Here is a 16,955-nt window from a genome sequence, read left to right on the forward strand (position 1 = left end):
TATATATATATATATATATATATATATATATATTTATATTTATATATATACATTTATATATATATATATATATATATATATATACATATATGTAAATGTATGTATGTATTTATTTATATATTGTATATTTTTGTGTGTATATATATATATATATATATATATAATCTCCAGTAAAAGTACTTTATATTATAAAGATTATCAGATATAGAATCAATTGATATTTGTAATTTGTTCCATTGAGATTCACGGATTTTGGGTCAAATATCAAAATAAAAAAAAAAAACTGAACGAGAGGGGAGAGATAAAGGCGGTGTGGAAATTTATTCTCATAAAGGTTTAATGATGACGTCATGTCTGCAAAATATCTGCAAGGAACGAAATATTCCTTTGTTGCAATCAGATCGAGAGGGATTCGTCCTTTCGTCCTGATTTTTTAGTCCATAGGTGCGTTTATCTATGTGCTAGAGATAAAATTAAAGTTTTCGATACTTTTCAAGTAGAATTATTAAAAAAAAAAATAGATTACGAAATGAAGGTGCTTTTACTGTAGACCGAGAAAGTGATTAAGTGTAATGATAGAAAGGGTGATGATTATAAAAGCTACTGCCGCTGGTAGGAGCTATCTTTTGGTAATTCTAAACTCATTTATTATTATTATTTCTTGCTAAGCTACAATCCTAGTTGGAAAAGCAGGATGCTATAAGCCCAGGGGCTCCAACAGGGAAAATAGCCCTGTGAGGAAAGGAAACAAGTAAAAATAAAATATTCCAAGAACAGTAACAATATTGGAATAAATATTCTCTCTATCAACTTTAAAATTTTAATAAAACAAGAGGAAGAAAATAAGATAGAATAATGTGCCCGAGTGTACCCTCAAGCAAGGGAACTCTAACCGAAGACAGTGGAAGACCATGATACAGAGGCTATGGCACTACCCAAGACTAGAGAATAATGATTTGATTTTGGAGTTTCCTTCTCCTAAAAGAGCTGCTTACCATATTTAAAGAGTGTCTTCTACCATTACCAAAAGGAAGTGGCCACTGAACAATTACATTGCAGTAACCCCTTGGGTGAAGACGAATTTTTAGGTAATCTCAGTGTTGTCAGATGTATGGGGACAGAGTAGAATGTGTAAAGGATATGCCAGACTATTCGGTGTATGTGTAGACAGGGGAAAAATGAATGAACCGTAACCAGAGAGAAGAACCCCAATGTAGTGCTATCTGGCCAGTAAAAGGACCCAGTAACTCTCTAGCGGTAGTATCTTAACGGGTGACTGGTGCCCTGGCCAACCAACTATCTCCTTAGGTTGACTTGGAAGTTGGCATTGTACTCGATTTTAGTTCAGTGTTGTTTCCAAAAGTCGAAAGTCGCTGAGTAAAATGACAATAAAGATGTTTGCCGAAGTCATTATAGGACTCACATCAACCCTATTTGTTCTTATTGAGTGATTTTTCAAAAGTTAAAAAAGTATATATATATATATATATATATATATATATATATATATATATATATGCGCACTTAAACACACACATATATATATATATATATATATATATATATGTGCACTTTTATACACACACACACACACACACACACACACACATATATATATATATATATATATATATATATATATATATATAGTAACAAGATATGCAGCGGTTTTTAGTCCACTGTAGGAAAAAAAAGCCTCAGACATGTCCTCATTCATTTTTGGGGTTTGGCCAGTTTTCGTTACCATATTGGCCACTGCGGATTGATGATGGTGGGAGACTTTAGTCCGATCACTTACAACAGACCAACTTAGTATGGGTGGCCCTGACTAGTATAGCTTTGCTGATTGTGGTGGCGATACACAAACCGTTTCACCACGTTATTGTATCTCCGCTCAAAATGTGTGTATGTATGTATGTATGTGTATATATATATATATATATATATGTGTGTGTGTGTGTGTGTGTGTGTGTGTGTGTATGTATGTGTAAGTGTATTTGCCTAATGCTTGGGTACTCAAAGGAATTTTGCAGTTCTTAGTAATATTGACCTTTTACTTCTTACTCGTACACAAAATATGAAATAAGTATGATGATTTTACACCTATCTACGAGTATGACATTCAAAATATATTCTTCCAAAGAAGCCGATTACCGTATACTAAATTTTTCAATACGTATAAGAGAATTTTCTGTTCTCAACCTATAATAAGAGAAAAGGGATATTATAATCAGATTTATGATAACATTGAACACTTGATCGCTCTAATTACTTTCTCAGTTCTCAAGAATATATTGTAAAGCCAGATAAAACTAAAAATATCGACATAAAAATTTCTGCTTGCAGGCTCCTAAATTAAACATCCTTAATAAGCAATTTTCAGGCGCCGGGAACTAAGGAAACTAGGTTTAAGTGTATTTTGTTTATAAGCACTAAATATCTAAACCAAGTTTTTTTTTTTTTTTTTTTTTTTTTTTTTTTTTTTTTTTTTTTTTTTTTTTTTCATCACTAAACGTCTAACGCATTTCGGACAAGATGACCACACGATGCGTGTTCTTTTTTTTATCATGCAATGAGCATTAGGTAGTTTATTTGTAGTCAACAAATAATGATCCTTTAGTGACTTGTTTAGATATACCGTTATGATTTCCGATACGAGTCTCAATCCTGTAGAGAAGAGCGAGCAGATGGAAGAGCGGTTCCCCAAGAGCGAGTCAAAAGAGAGACCAGCCTAAACTTGACCCATTTACCTGATTCGAGATAGTGACTTGGAGAACAAGACGCAAGATCAAGGCGTGTTCCCTATCTAGAGCAAGAACTCGAGAGGGAGAGAGTGCAGCCGATAAAAGTCATCCCACCCACAATCTGCAAGCACAAGAATAACAGGGAATTAAATTGAATATTCTTGAGAAAAACGTATTAGGGTTATTAAGGTGAAAGAAGTCATGGCTTTCCACTCTCCATTTCCCCTTTTAACTTTCACACCTGACTAAATTCTCTTCCTTGAGAGTAATTAAAACGATGTCTTTAGGCACGAAAGAAATTAATTGTAAATTAAGGTGTCATCCCTCCCACCATTCCTTTCAAGGGAACCAACGAAATTCGTACTGATCTTTTAACCCCGTTTAGTTATGTTATTTTCAAAGAAACTATTGGAATTTTGAAAATGAAAACATAAAGAAATTCTGTTTCAGAATGGTTTACAAATCAGTGCAATTTCCATCATGCCGGCTGAACTATGCTTTTTGGGAGCTAAGAAATTTCTTCAGCCCACTAGAAGCATATTTATTAAAATATGAGGTTCATGAAATTCTGTTGAGAGACCATGCATCTTACGAAAATAACATTAAAATTTACCTCCGAAAGTTTGATTTTACATATATAAATCTAACTTTTGGAGGCAAATTTACATGTCATTTTCAACAGAATTTTATGAACCTCATGTTTGATTTAAAAAAAAATAAGCTTCTTGTGGGCTGAAGAAATTTCTTAGCTCCCAAGAAGCACAACTCTGGTTGCATGATGAAAATTGCGCTGATTTGTAAACTATTCTGAAACAGAATTTCTTTATCTGTTTTCGTTTTCGAAATACCAATATTTATATCCACCTCATTCATGACCCCGAATTTTGTCCAATTTTTTGAACCGCAAATACCCTCTGACACCTTAAACAAGAGGATAAACAACATGGGTGACAAGTCTGAATTCTACCTATAAGTTTTCAGGATAATATACATGTAAATATATATATATATATATATATATATATATATATATATATATATATATATATATATATATATATATATATATTATATATAATCTATATTATATATATGCATATATGTATATATATAAATTTATATATATATATATAAATTTATATATATATATATATATATAGATATATATATATATATATATATATATATATATATATATATATATGTGTGTGTGTGTGTGTGTGTGTATGTGTGTGTGTGTGTGTGTGTAAATTGTCAGAGGTTCTTACTAAAACGTAAAAAAAAAAAATAAAAAACTGGAAACTAAAGGAAATTATTGATATTTTGATAAAGAGGGCGTCAAAGGCAACGGAAAGTGCGAGAAAGGGGATTTTAGAGTGGTACCTGCCAAGTAATCCTACCAAAGGTCATGTAAATTCATTGGGAAATGAACGGTATCGTTATCAAAAACGTATTAATGAATCATTTTAAGGAAAGAGAAATCTTGTTTGGCATGGTGGTAGACGTGAGCATGAAAATTATTCCAAAAAGATTTTGTTACTTTTACTGAAAATTATATCAGTTTTGAGTCGCACGAAATAGTGTACATTGTTGATAGAAATGTCTTGAGCATTTAAACAGGGTCATTTCTGTTTCTTTGGGTTGTCCTCTGATTTATAGCTGGCAGCGTTTTATTTCACGTTATTGTTCGAACAGGTTCCATAAATGTTTACAATGATCGATAACTGGGGGGAACGTGAGTGGAGCATTGGGATTATGACAGTCATAAAGTCGTTGCACATCTTCTTTGATAAAGATTTCCCTCATGATTTTCGACCAAGTTTGTAGGTCTTTCCTCTGTTAAATCATGTTGCAAAGTGTTACTCATATATTGGGGGCAAGAACGGTGGAGAGAAAGCTAAAGAAAATGGTGATGAAAGGAATAAAAGGGATGTAAACATCATTTATTGGTGCTTACATTTTCTTTGTCGCTTTACGTTAAGTGTAATTATATGAATAATTATTGATTGGAAGATCGAAACAACTCTGATTGCCATTAAACCCCTCCAACTTTCAAGGAATGCCACTTTTGTTGTAAACCCCAGAACGACTTTGTATGCCTTTAACTTAGGAGTTGTCAAACGTGGTGTCTAACCTTGGGCGACTTTCAACTTTCGAGGATAGTGATTTATTGGGCTTTTTCAACATGTGAGGCAGTAAAATTTCAACTGATATACTTGTTTCAAGTGATTACCAATCGTAAAGATAAACGTCAGTTGGGGATTATCATTCAGATTTCAGTTTACTGATGTTGCCAAGGTTACGTTTTCGGTTAAGTTTCCTTTTATGTCTACCTATTAGAAGGATTTTTTTTAAATACCATGGCGAAAAGATCCTTAGGGTAACACGTGACAACCTAATAATACTGTTAGATTTTTGGTTAGGGTTATTCGAAAGATCCTGTGTCTTTCAATATGTTAGCAATATCAGATGATTGAAATTGAGCAGTTTTCCATGGAGCTTGAAGAAAATATTGAATGACTTATTATTGTTGGGTGTCGATAAGGATATGGCGATATTGAAATATAAAAATCCCTCTTAATTTCCAATATTTCTGTTTTGTCAGTTAAAATAATTTCGTGAAGACTAATTAATATAGATTTGAAGGTAATTCGTGAAAATATAGGGTGACCCTTTTCAAATGATAGTGGGTATGATGCCATTAGACGAGTTGTTGTTATTGTCATTATCATCATCATCCTTTTTTATAGGACCAGTTGTCTCTTTAGGGATATGAATCTCTGGCCTGTTGTTTTCTTGAGGTTTGCTGCGTCTTATTACTCGTTATTAAGATACTTTTTAATGAACTTCACAAAAACCGGATATTCTTGAAAGTTTTGAGATTAAGAGGGCTATTCATGGTATCCCGTGTATTGATGTCCAATACATTGTTCAGTATTAAATCATATAAAACGCATTGTATATCCATATATTTATTTAAATGTATATAACACAAGATTGTACGGAAGAACTCCATAGTAAAATATCACAAAAGTACTTTATATAAATGGATGCAGTTGCCATATGTGTTTAAGTATTTGCTAACTTCGATTGAAGTTCTCACATTTCTTGTTCTAATCTTTACTCAAAATGTTATCAGAGGTCTTTGAAGACATTAATTGAGAGATTTTCAGAAATGAAAAGACTTTGCTATGACGGTATTGTACATGTAATTCTGTCTGTAATTATTTATATTTCGTTATACTTAAAGTAATTGATTTATTGCTCAGAAGATAATTCATTAATAAGGATGTATGTATTTGCCAAAGAGATTCGTAAACAAATGTCTTCTTAATTTTATATTTTCCTAATCCGAATAATAATAATAATAATAATAATAATAATAATAATAATAATAATAATAATAATAATAATAATAATAATAATAATAATAATAATGAGGATGATGATAATGACAAAGTTGTAAGTTGTTATAAAGTTGGTTTCTATTATATGCATCCCCCATTTACATAAAATATTGATGTAATCTATAAAGAAATGTATACCTAGGCGTAAATGAGACTCATATAGTCAGCATTATAGTTTGGATTATGGTAGTTGCTAATTAGTAACAATTTTGATGATTTATTGCTCAAGAAACCACATATTTAGATTTGATGCAGTATTTACCTTCTGTCATTCTTAATTATCTTATAAGCCTAAAGTTCTTGATAAATGATTATTATGGTGATGGTGTTTGGATGTAGGCTAATAATAGCTACGTTCTAAGTATATAATCGTGTATAACGTGACTTTTTATAGTAGATATGTATTATGAATTAGCTGTTAGATTTCAGAAACGTTTAACAAAATAACTAATGTATGTAATGTTCTAAGTTTTTTTTTTTTTTTTTTTTTTTTTTTTTTTCCGGATGAAAATATTTGCATGCGTGATGCCCTTCCGAAATCTGCGATGACTGACCTCGCGCTGGCGATGATAAATCAGGATCCAATTCCAAAGGATTTGGGAAGGGTTGAGTAGGCATTAACTCACTCAGCCCAATGGTGATGCTTTAAATTACGGCACCACCTCTTATACCTTCGGCTTAGATGATTCATGGTTGTTAATCATCCTCTTACCTCTAAGGCGGGAAATGCTTTTTATTGCTTCATATAGACTCTCTCTCTCTCTCTCTCTCTCTCCTCTCTCTCTCTCTCTCTCTCTCTCTCTCTCTCTCTCTCTCTCTCTCTCGAGTTCATCATCGCCGACCTTGGCAAGGACACTAGGAAGAGGTAAGATTAGTACTCGGAGCAAGGAGTGTGTAATCCTTTGTGCTCTAGGGCTGTAATTTAGGAAAGCATGCTCTCTCTCTCTCTCTCTCTCTCTCTCTCTCTCTCTCTCTCTCTCTCTCTCTCTCTCTCATGTTGGCTCAATTTTGAAAATAACGCCCTAATCATATTGATTCGGTGAATTTATTTTCCGGCTTGAAGGTTTATGAATTATGTTTTAGTAGAATTTCCTTAGATGAACGTTTGTTTTAAAAAAATCTTGTTTGATACAGTGTAGCCGAACCTTCCCTACGAACACTCATATTTCGTTTTGTTTTAAAACGATTGTGTTTTTATAGTCAAGGCCAAACTTTCGTAAGTCGCGCTACAGTATCGGAATCCCTGCTGCAAGGTTATCATCATAAGGAAGTTATAGTATAGGATGTAATGGTTAGTATGTCTCTATTTATTTACTGTGTAAGTAATGGTGAAGTGAGTTACAGTATATTTATTCCTTATGTCTCGGGGCTATGCCGTTGCTCGCCATTAACGTTCCAACGTTGCCCTTTGGCGGCCTTCTATGAGTTCATCTATCCATTCCTTCTCTTCCCCACCGCTCTCATATTAGGTATAGCATCTAAATCTAAATACGTCTAATTCTAAGTAAAAGCAGCCTCTTTCCGACTTGAGTTACAAGCTGTATGTTACACCTGAGACATACATTTCCCTTATTTGCTTTCCAGTGTGTAGAAATGAACATTTCTGGTTATTTTTTCTTAGGGCGAATTAAACCAAATTCAACGAAGAGGAAGTGACCACACCCTTTCGTCTATGTTTTCGGTTTACGTGCTGTTACTGTCTGTACTTTAGCTTTGGGGGTAGGGGAAGGAAGAAACATTGGGAGGTGAGCAATATTTGTAGAACATCATTATGCTCTCAGTGGTTGACATACATGCGCGTATATGTATGCTTGTATCATTGTATACTGAAGATTGAGTCCTTGGATTGGAAACAGTTACTGTGAGCCTCTGAATAGATGTTTATGTTATCTTTGTTCTATCAGGATTTTTCTTGATTTTGAAGCAACTTGCAAATAATTTCTAATTAAGAAGAGCCACAAATTCATGTTTTTTTCATTACACACAATTTTTTAACATTTCACTAAAAGAAATCTTCGGAAGAGTTAGTTGATGAAGTCTTGATTATAACAAATTATTTGCGACTGTAATTTAAAACGTTTGTTCTCATCATCGCCCCCCCCCCCAAAAAAAAAGAGAAAAATATGCAGTGATAGTGTGGGGGGAAAAAAGGAAAAATTGATAACGATTTTTGTGTGATCTAAGATTGGCGTTTTATGGGCAATATATCTTTGAGTTGGGTAGCTAATTATGATCCCTTAGATTATCGCTCAAGAAGAACCTGTGTAAGTTTATGGAAGTATGGGTTTGAAACAATGAACGCTGATTTTATCAGCACATACAGTTGGATGACCATTGAGAACAGAACTTTTATGGCCTGTTAATAAAAATAGGGACCGTACCTTTCCCACCGAACCCATCCCAATCCTACATCCAGATTGAGAGATAAGGTATATTGTGGGACGTCGTAAGTCTGAAGCTCTATCCAAAAACACTTGCTTGAGGCCTAACTCAGATTTTCCGATAATGGTAATCCGTAAGTGGTCTGTTTTCTACTGTCCCTGCACTCATGCAATTTCATGTATATTTTAGTAAGCGTCAATGCTCCAGTCTTCCTCCATCCTTCAGCCTGGGCTAGGTTAGGGTACCAGTTTGCTGGTTGCAATGTTCTTTTTATACATACCTACTACCGTTTAGAATATTTGTGTGTATGTCTGTTGTGTATGGATGTGCATATTTGAATTAGAAAAATATATTTTTTTCAGAATTTTGAAAGAAGGTTAAAAAGTCATATAACTAGTTCAGACTCTCTCTCTCTCTCTCTCTCTCTCTCTCTCTCTCTCTCTCTCTCTCTCTCTCTCTCTCTCTCTCTCTCCGAAGGCGTAACCTTTCAGCTGTTTAGTCCTTGCTTAAAATTGCTCCAGTCATCTTGTCGCAAATAGTCGGCTTGGATGCTGAGATTTTTTCTTAAAAAGCTACCAGTACCATATGCATATTAAGGGTATTGTTTATTTCTTCAACCTTAGAAGATGGTTCTATTGTATATTTCCCATTATTATGCAGGGACTTCGACGTCATTTATAGAAAAATATGTGAACACTTGAAAACTTTTTATGTTTTCATTCTAGACGGAGCGATGGAAAATGGTGTATAATCTGTTTTATTTAGGAGCATTAAGTTAGTGTACATTTACAAAGTAAACGAATATGATAATTCAATTATACAACTGCGCCAACAAAGATTAAATGCATTTCTCCCTTTCAGCTCCACATTATTTTTAACTTATGGCTAAATACTTTCTATCCCCTCTTGAACAAGTAACTTCAGTTGATCATGACAGACTCTTAAACGTTAGAATGGCCTACTCCCGTACATATCCACCATCACAAATCAGCGTAGATAACTTAGAAAGACGTTAGATACGCTCTTAGATCTCATGCTGAATGAGCCAAGATTTGATGCCACTGCTTAGTTCAGTTATCCTAAAAGATGTGATTCCCACTCAATTTGATACGTTGTATCCTAATTCAAAGTAGGGTTTGATATCTTGACTATATATTTAGTTCAGACAATGACCGAATCCAATCAGGATACGACCTTGACTAAGTAAATTACCCAATTTTATGGAAATTTTTCTGGATTCATCTCTCTCTCGTTCCTTCAGATTTTAACCGTATTAATAAACAAGGCATTGTATTTTTTCTTTTGTATATTTTTTCCTAAATCATTTTGAGCATAATTGATTGAAATAAACTTAACTTCTTTATCCATTAATTTTTTTTTTTTCAATTTTACATCGCCATCCTAAGTAAGCATACCATTATCCATTTACTATTCCTTTTCCAGCATATGACATGCTGCAATAAAGTAGCTAATGTTAGTTTCCTGTATTGACATGCAGCGTGGTATCCTGAATTTCTGTTTTTTATAAGTTTTTGCAAGTTTTATTTTAATAGATTGCTGATAATGCCCGAAAACTATTCCATTGAATCATATCATCTCATAATGTCTAAATAAGCATAAAAATAACAAATAAGCAGAGTTTGATACCCGATAGGACATTGCCTCTTGTATTTAGAATGATTTCGTTTTATTGTAAATGCCGAAAATGTCAATATTTTGATTAAAGATATCAAATTGTTTAAACTTGATTACATTTGACGTTCTCGTGAATTGCTGGTTGGTTATATCTGCTAAGAACTAGAAATACTAATTGGATTTGATTTTCTGATCGTATTTTGAGGCAAAATTGAGTAACTAGTTTATTTTTGCATCTATTCAGTGAATTGTTAAACAAACTGTGTTTTGTCTTCTGGAGAAATAGATTAGCGATGTGCAAAGGGTGTAGGAAAATGCGGTTTTTATTCATAAAATTGACTTAGTTACCCAAACTAGTCGTCGAGGTTCTCGTCTGATTAAATTTGTTTGATGCTCGAGGTTATTTATGGCAAAAATAATGTGTCTTGTCTTGAAAAAAATAAGTGGTTACTATAGTACTTGTTTTTGTGAGGGTTTTACGTTTTGCGAAAAGAAGTTTGCCGGATTTTTTATAACTTTAGTGATACCATTTATTCGGAAAATTTTTTGTTAACAATGATGAGCGTTTTGGCAAATGATTTTTGGGGAAAAAACCATTGTAAATTTTAGTTACCGTAGTGCGTAATTAGAAATAATTAGAAGTTTTTGGCATTTGATGTAAATGATAGATTAAATTTACTTACTGTAAACAAAAAGTTGTTGATAAGTCTCTCTTAACTTCCTAACCCAGTTGCTAACTGCATTTCAGAATTTTCTTGGAAAGACCACTGTCTTCCATACCAGCAAGTATTACCCAACTTCCCGACCCACCAAGTGACCCAATTGGCAGCATTGAATTCGAATATTCCCTAATGAGTCAATATATGATGAAAATCCATAATGTGTTCAAATAGAAATAAATTTCTACCTTACATAGGGATGGAACCTTAATCTCTTCAAATGAAAGGTGAGGTAGCTCTGGTGGTATGATTGATTGTTACCTTCCCTGTCATTTGAAGAAACTAGAGTTAGAATCCTATTTGAGGTCCAAATTGAATACGATATCGTGTTGATTTCAATATATGAATACACAGATACATACATACATACATACATACATATATATAATGTATATGTATCTATGTGTATATATACATATATATGTATATATATATATATATATATATATATGTATATATATATGTATATATACATATATATATGTATATATATGCATATATATATATATATATATATATATATATATATATATATATATATATATATATATGTATGTATGTATGTATACATATATATATATATATGTATATATATGCATATATATATATATATATATATATATATATATATGTGCATATATATACATATATATATATGTATATGTATATATGTATATATGTATATATAATGTATGTGTGTACTGTATATGTCGATGAATATGCATAGATATATTCACTATCACATGTTATAAGTTGGTTTTTCTTTCTTTAATAAATAGCTAATAGTATTTTGCCTGTCTTGAATATCAAGAAACTAATGTTTAATCTCTTATGCTATGTTCATTGTTATTAAATTCTTACCTCTCACAGATGCAATCTTTTATTAGAAACAGATGCTTTTTTTTCCGTAAAGAAATAGGTTTGTTTAACTCTTTTCTTACCCAAGTGAATTGAGAAGATATAACCTGACTTACTACAAGTTATCAGGTGTCAGTGGCATTTCTGAAAGTGAAGATATTTATGAAAACTTAATATCGACATAAGTATTTTATGGTGATCTTTAAAAGAATTAAATATTTCGGTTACGGTTATCGTTTCCTCTATAAATAATGGTAATTTTGTGAAGTTGCATTCAATATAATATTTAACTTACATTTAATCAAAAGGAAAAAAAAAATATGTCGGGTGTAATATCGAGAGTTCATTACCATAAGTTATAAGTGTTATATTGATACAAGTGTAACGCCTTCGCCTGAGAACCTCAACCTTACCTTGCCCTCCCTCCACTTTGCCTCAACCTTCTCCCGAGAGTACGAGTGAGGGATAGGGGAGAGGGAACTGGGTGACCAACGCCCTCGCCTGATTTCTCAAGGCCACCCCGGACGAGGTCCGACCGACCGACTGACCGACGCCTCTTTTGTCATCGTTCTGAATCAGTCTGAAATAACAACTCCTGATCTGGTTTAATGAAGAGAATAAGAATTACCCCGATTTAGAAATGCCCTGTCACACTTTATAGAACGGTATATCACATGGAATACATTGCAACGCGTCGATTTTTTAAGGAATTTTTTTTTTTTTCATTCTAAGGTGCATGTTAGGAATTTGTCTTCAAACCTACCGAAACTAAAACTAGAAATTCACGTTTTAGTGGAGTTCAATTCGATTTATCAAGACCAGAAGGGTTTAGGAAGTCTGAATTGATTATCATTGATTAGAAACTGCATTATGTGTAAAGTCGAAGCATTTACATTTAACCACATATTCTTAAGCACAGGGAAGTTAGTTATAGGTCAGACCAATCGATGGAGTCTGGTAAAATGTAGCTTAGTTAATTTGAGATCGTTAATAAACCCGGTATAGCAAACTTGGACGTAGGTAATAGGAAGGTTAGAAAAGGTGATGAAAATGATGATGATATAATTTGAAATAGAGCTGACTTTTTGTGGGGTTAGGGGGCGGAATCCGCAAAATAAATAAATTCAGTCGTCATTGGTATAATTGTTTTGTTAGTTATTTGCTGAACTGTATTGCAAACGGTCTGCTGTGCTACTTTTAGTATCGAGTTGATGTACTGAATTATTTTTTATTTTTTATTTGTTTAAGATAATTTATGAGAAGTTTAGCAGTTTGGAACATTGGTTTAAGATTCATCAGCTTTGACGAATGATGTGCTGCACGTGTGGTGCAGAAATGTTTTAGTGATATGGATGATAGGTTATAAGAACTGTATCAAAATAGTAAAAGTCTTAAGTAACACTCGTTTAATAAGGAAAGACCTTTGTGACGGTCATTTAAGATTACAAGATTGTGACCATATCATATGAATAATGTTTGAGCAGTTTAAGTTATTAAAAATAGTATTTTGTTTACCCCTCTTAAGGATGCATATACACAGTTATCTCTATGAGTGCAAATATTTGAAGATTGCCTCTTGATGTTTGAGAGAGAGAGAGAGAGAGAGAGAAAATCCCTATTAAGTGGTTATTGGACCCACACGAAACACATTTGGAAAGAAGTAACTACTTTGATTAGAAGTGACTTGTTATTGCAACATCTTGCCAACTGGAATGAAGTTCTCACCAGGTCATTAACTTGATCTTCATACGTTTGAAGAGTGCATTTCATAAATGTCAATTGCTCCTTTAATTGGTGCTTGACCTTTTCTGGTATTGTTTTGTTTACCAGACCCAGATTCGCTCCAGAATTGTTGCTCCCTTTAGTTTTTGTTTGCTCGTTCATCAACACCTGATGCGGTCTCGTCACCTTTTCTGCCTGGAAAGTTAACTGTTAATGCATTAGAAGTAACTGAATGTGAATTAGGAGCGTGTTATTAAATCCTGCACAATTATGTCTTCATGTAATGAAATTCATTCCATCTCTATAGAAACCGGTTTTTTTTTTCTTCGTACAAAACGACCTTCTTTTTTCCAGAGAAATATACCATTACTTGATCTATTGAACTAATAAAGAATCATATATATATATATATATATATATATATGTATATATATATTTATATATGTATATATGGATATATATATATATATATATATGTGTGTGTGTGTGTATACATATCTCTCTCTCTCTCTCTCTCTCTCTCTCTCTGTATATATATATATATATATATGTATGTATATATATACATATATATACATATATATATGTATGTATATATATATATATATATATATATACAGTATATGTGTGTGTGTGATTACGCACGATTGTATTAGTATATATATGTATGCATGAGTGGCGATACTTTAACGTGGTGAAAAGGGGTTTGTGTATCGCCATGATCAGCAAAGCTGTACTAGTCATGGTCACCCATACTAGGTTGGTTTGCGGTGAATGATCGAACCAAAGTCTCCCACCATCACTAATCTGCACTGGCCATCATGGTCATGAAAGTTAGTCAAATCCCAGACATGGATGAGGACATGTATAGGGGGTTTGTCCTGCAATGGAGTAGAAACTGCTGCATTTGTTTTTGTTGTATGAATATAAGTGTAATTATGTATGTGTAATGAGTTTGCATTAGATTGCCCTATTTTCTCCAATTATATGAAAGGATTTGTATCCTTGTTATGTCCACTTTAAATCAGTTATCACACTTTGCAATCGCACTTTGTAGCAACATAAAAATAAGGCAATAAAACAAACGAACAAGTTGTTGATCTTGGCCTAAAGAAGTCTTATGATAATGTGTGCCTGTTCAAGTCGGAGAAATCTGGTGAATGAATTTATTTATTTTACGGATAATTAGAAAACGTACTTAAGAAAAGAGCAAATATTGCTTAAGAACCTTCCAGATAATGGAAGGTCAGTAAATGAAAGAATAAAAGAGCAGATCATTAATGATATGATTGAAACATAGTTAGTGACAAATAATAAGTGATTAATCGTAAATAGATATAAAAGTTAAACATTAATTATTGAAGCACTTGGAATTAAATAATTATACTTTTAAGGGAGAAAACACATAACTAAAATAAAAAAAAAAATCTATAGATTAACTGGTTGTTTGAGAACATTGATATTGTGGTTTCTCCTTGGTGTGAGAGCTGACTTAGCCCCTAAGCCACAAATAGATGAATAATTGCTACAGACAAGAAAGGTATTTTTAATTTGAAGTTGTATTGGGTTTTCTTCACTCACTTCTAAAGGAGGAAAATATATATATATTTTTTTTGATAAGGTAAATTTTCTTATATTACTCTTCCAACTGTTTTTGTACATGTAGTATTCTTTTTAAAATTTAGATTTATGAATATTCAGTATAGCTTGCGTACTATGTAATGCTATTTTCTTTCCCAACAGAGGGTCGCGTGGAGGTCAGCAAAGAAGGAAAGCTGCTATGTTACATGTCACCGGGAAAAGTGTTTGGCGAACTCGCCATCCTCTACAACTGCAAGCGCACAGCCACCATAAAAGGTCAGGATGCAAAAGCAGAATATTCATTGTTTATTGTGTATTTTTTCTTTACTGTTATTTAGTTTTCAAAGTTTATTATATTTCCTTCCAGTAAACTTTCAATGACTTATTATTAAGGAAATGATTAGAATAAATTTGCTTGCAAATATTTGTTGGAATGTTTTTGAAGATTAACTTAATCAGCGTAACAAACGCACGTTCAGAAATGGTTTTTACTATTATGGGCATTGTTTCCCTTGTATTTAATAATGCTTATAATTGGGATAACCTGATGTCACATGTACAATAGCTTGCAAATATTTCTTGGAATAATTTTTAAGATTGATTAGTCCAGTAGGTATTAGTGTGACAATGATTAATATTTTTAGGGACTTTTCCTCTCCTTATATTTAATAATGCTTATAATTGGTAAGACCTGATGTCATGCTAATTCATGGTTACAATAACATGTATTTGTTCCTGCACAGCCGCCACTGGTTGCAAACTCTTCGCAATCGACCGCAAATGTTTCCAAACCATTATGATGAGGACGGGGCTCATCAGGCAGGCAGAATACACCAACTTCCTCAAGAGGTAAGAGAAAGATCTCTCTCTCTCTCTCTCTCTCTCTCTCTCTCTCTCTCTCTCTCTGGTTTCCTTACGAATTACCAGCGTACTAGAATGCTATATGTTATTTCATAGATTAGTCCGTAAGTTTTCTCAGTCTCTTTCTTGTCTTATACATGAAATCCTTTTGTATTTCCTTAGTTTTATTTTATTAACATGTTAGAAAATTCAATTATCCGTTATTGTTAATTATCCCAACAAAGTGTTTGGTGTTTAAGAAATATAATTACCAAACTCTTTAGTGTCGTTGGTTTGAAGGTGATTTGTTTAAGTTATCTTTCGTTGAACTCCGTCAGACTTCCTTGGTTTTCAAAGGTAAAAAAAGGCCGCCTGTTATCCTCAAGGTGTGCAATCACGCTTCTTTTTAATCCCTCTCTCTCTCTCTCTCTCTCTCTCTCTCTCTCTCTCTCTCTCTAACCCTGAAAATAAGTGTTAAGTCTAATAAAAAATACACTTGTCCAGAGTCTTTTCCGAGACTCACGTAATGACCAGTAATGGCCTTTTAAACATGGAAAGGACAAAAAATTATGAAAAATGGCATCCGGTATTGCCTATGTGTCTCTCAATATTACCTTTCCCACCACACAAATGGATTTGACTGGACTGAACTGATGTTCACACTCGGCACTTCATGTTGTCTAAAACTTGTAACCTTGTTCTTCACTTGTTAAGAACTTGACCCCCCCCCCCCTCTCTCTCTCTCTCTCTCTCTCTCTCTCTCTCTCTCTCTCTCTCTGTTCATTTTATAATTGTCACATTTATATTCTTGACGTTTCCTTGCTCTTGACAAGTTTGCCATGGTTTGGAGGTATTTTTTTTCCTCCACTGTAAGTGGTTAATTTCTGCTTTAAGTGCGTTTTTATTGTTTTGTGAATTGTTCTGGAATGATTATTTGGCCTATTTACATTTTCTTGTAACATCTATATCCATTAAACACGATATTTTTTTCTCCTGTTTTCAATTGTTTTCCTGGTAGCCTCAAATCTTTATTGTTGTATTGTTTTGCAAGTAGTGTTGTACACGCA

At 33.0% G+C, this 16,955-nt stretch overlaps 1 protein-coding gene across 4 annotated transcripts in view; it reads left to right on the forward strand.

The window, feature by feature from the left end:
- Positions 1-16,955, forward strand: part of for (cGMP-dependent protein kinase for) — a 749,843-nt gene that overhangs the window by 644,247 nt on the left and 88,641 nt on the right. For all 4 annotated transcript variants that reach the window (XM_068346112.1, XM_068346109.1, XM_068346110.1 and 1 more), the window contains 2 exons: positions 15,211-15,324; positions 15,792-15,897. In XM_068346112.1, the coding sequence (XP_068202213.1) occupies positions 15,211-15,324; positions 15,792-15,897 (220 nt within the window). The remainder of the gene's footprint in view (positions 1-15,210; positions 15,325-15,791; positions 15,898-16,955) is intronic.

This window comes from Palaemon carinicauda, chromosome 22, assembly GCF_036898095.1.
Source record: "Palaemon carinicauda isolate YSFRI2023 chromosome 22, ASM3689809v2, whole genome shotgun sequence".
In the NCBI taxonomy this organism is placed as follows: Eukaryota; Metazoa; Arthropoda; class Malacostraca; order Decapoda; family Palaemonidae; genus Palaemon; species Palaemon carinicauda.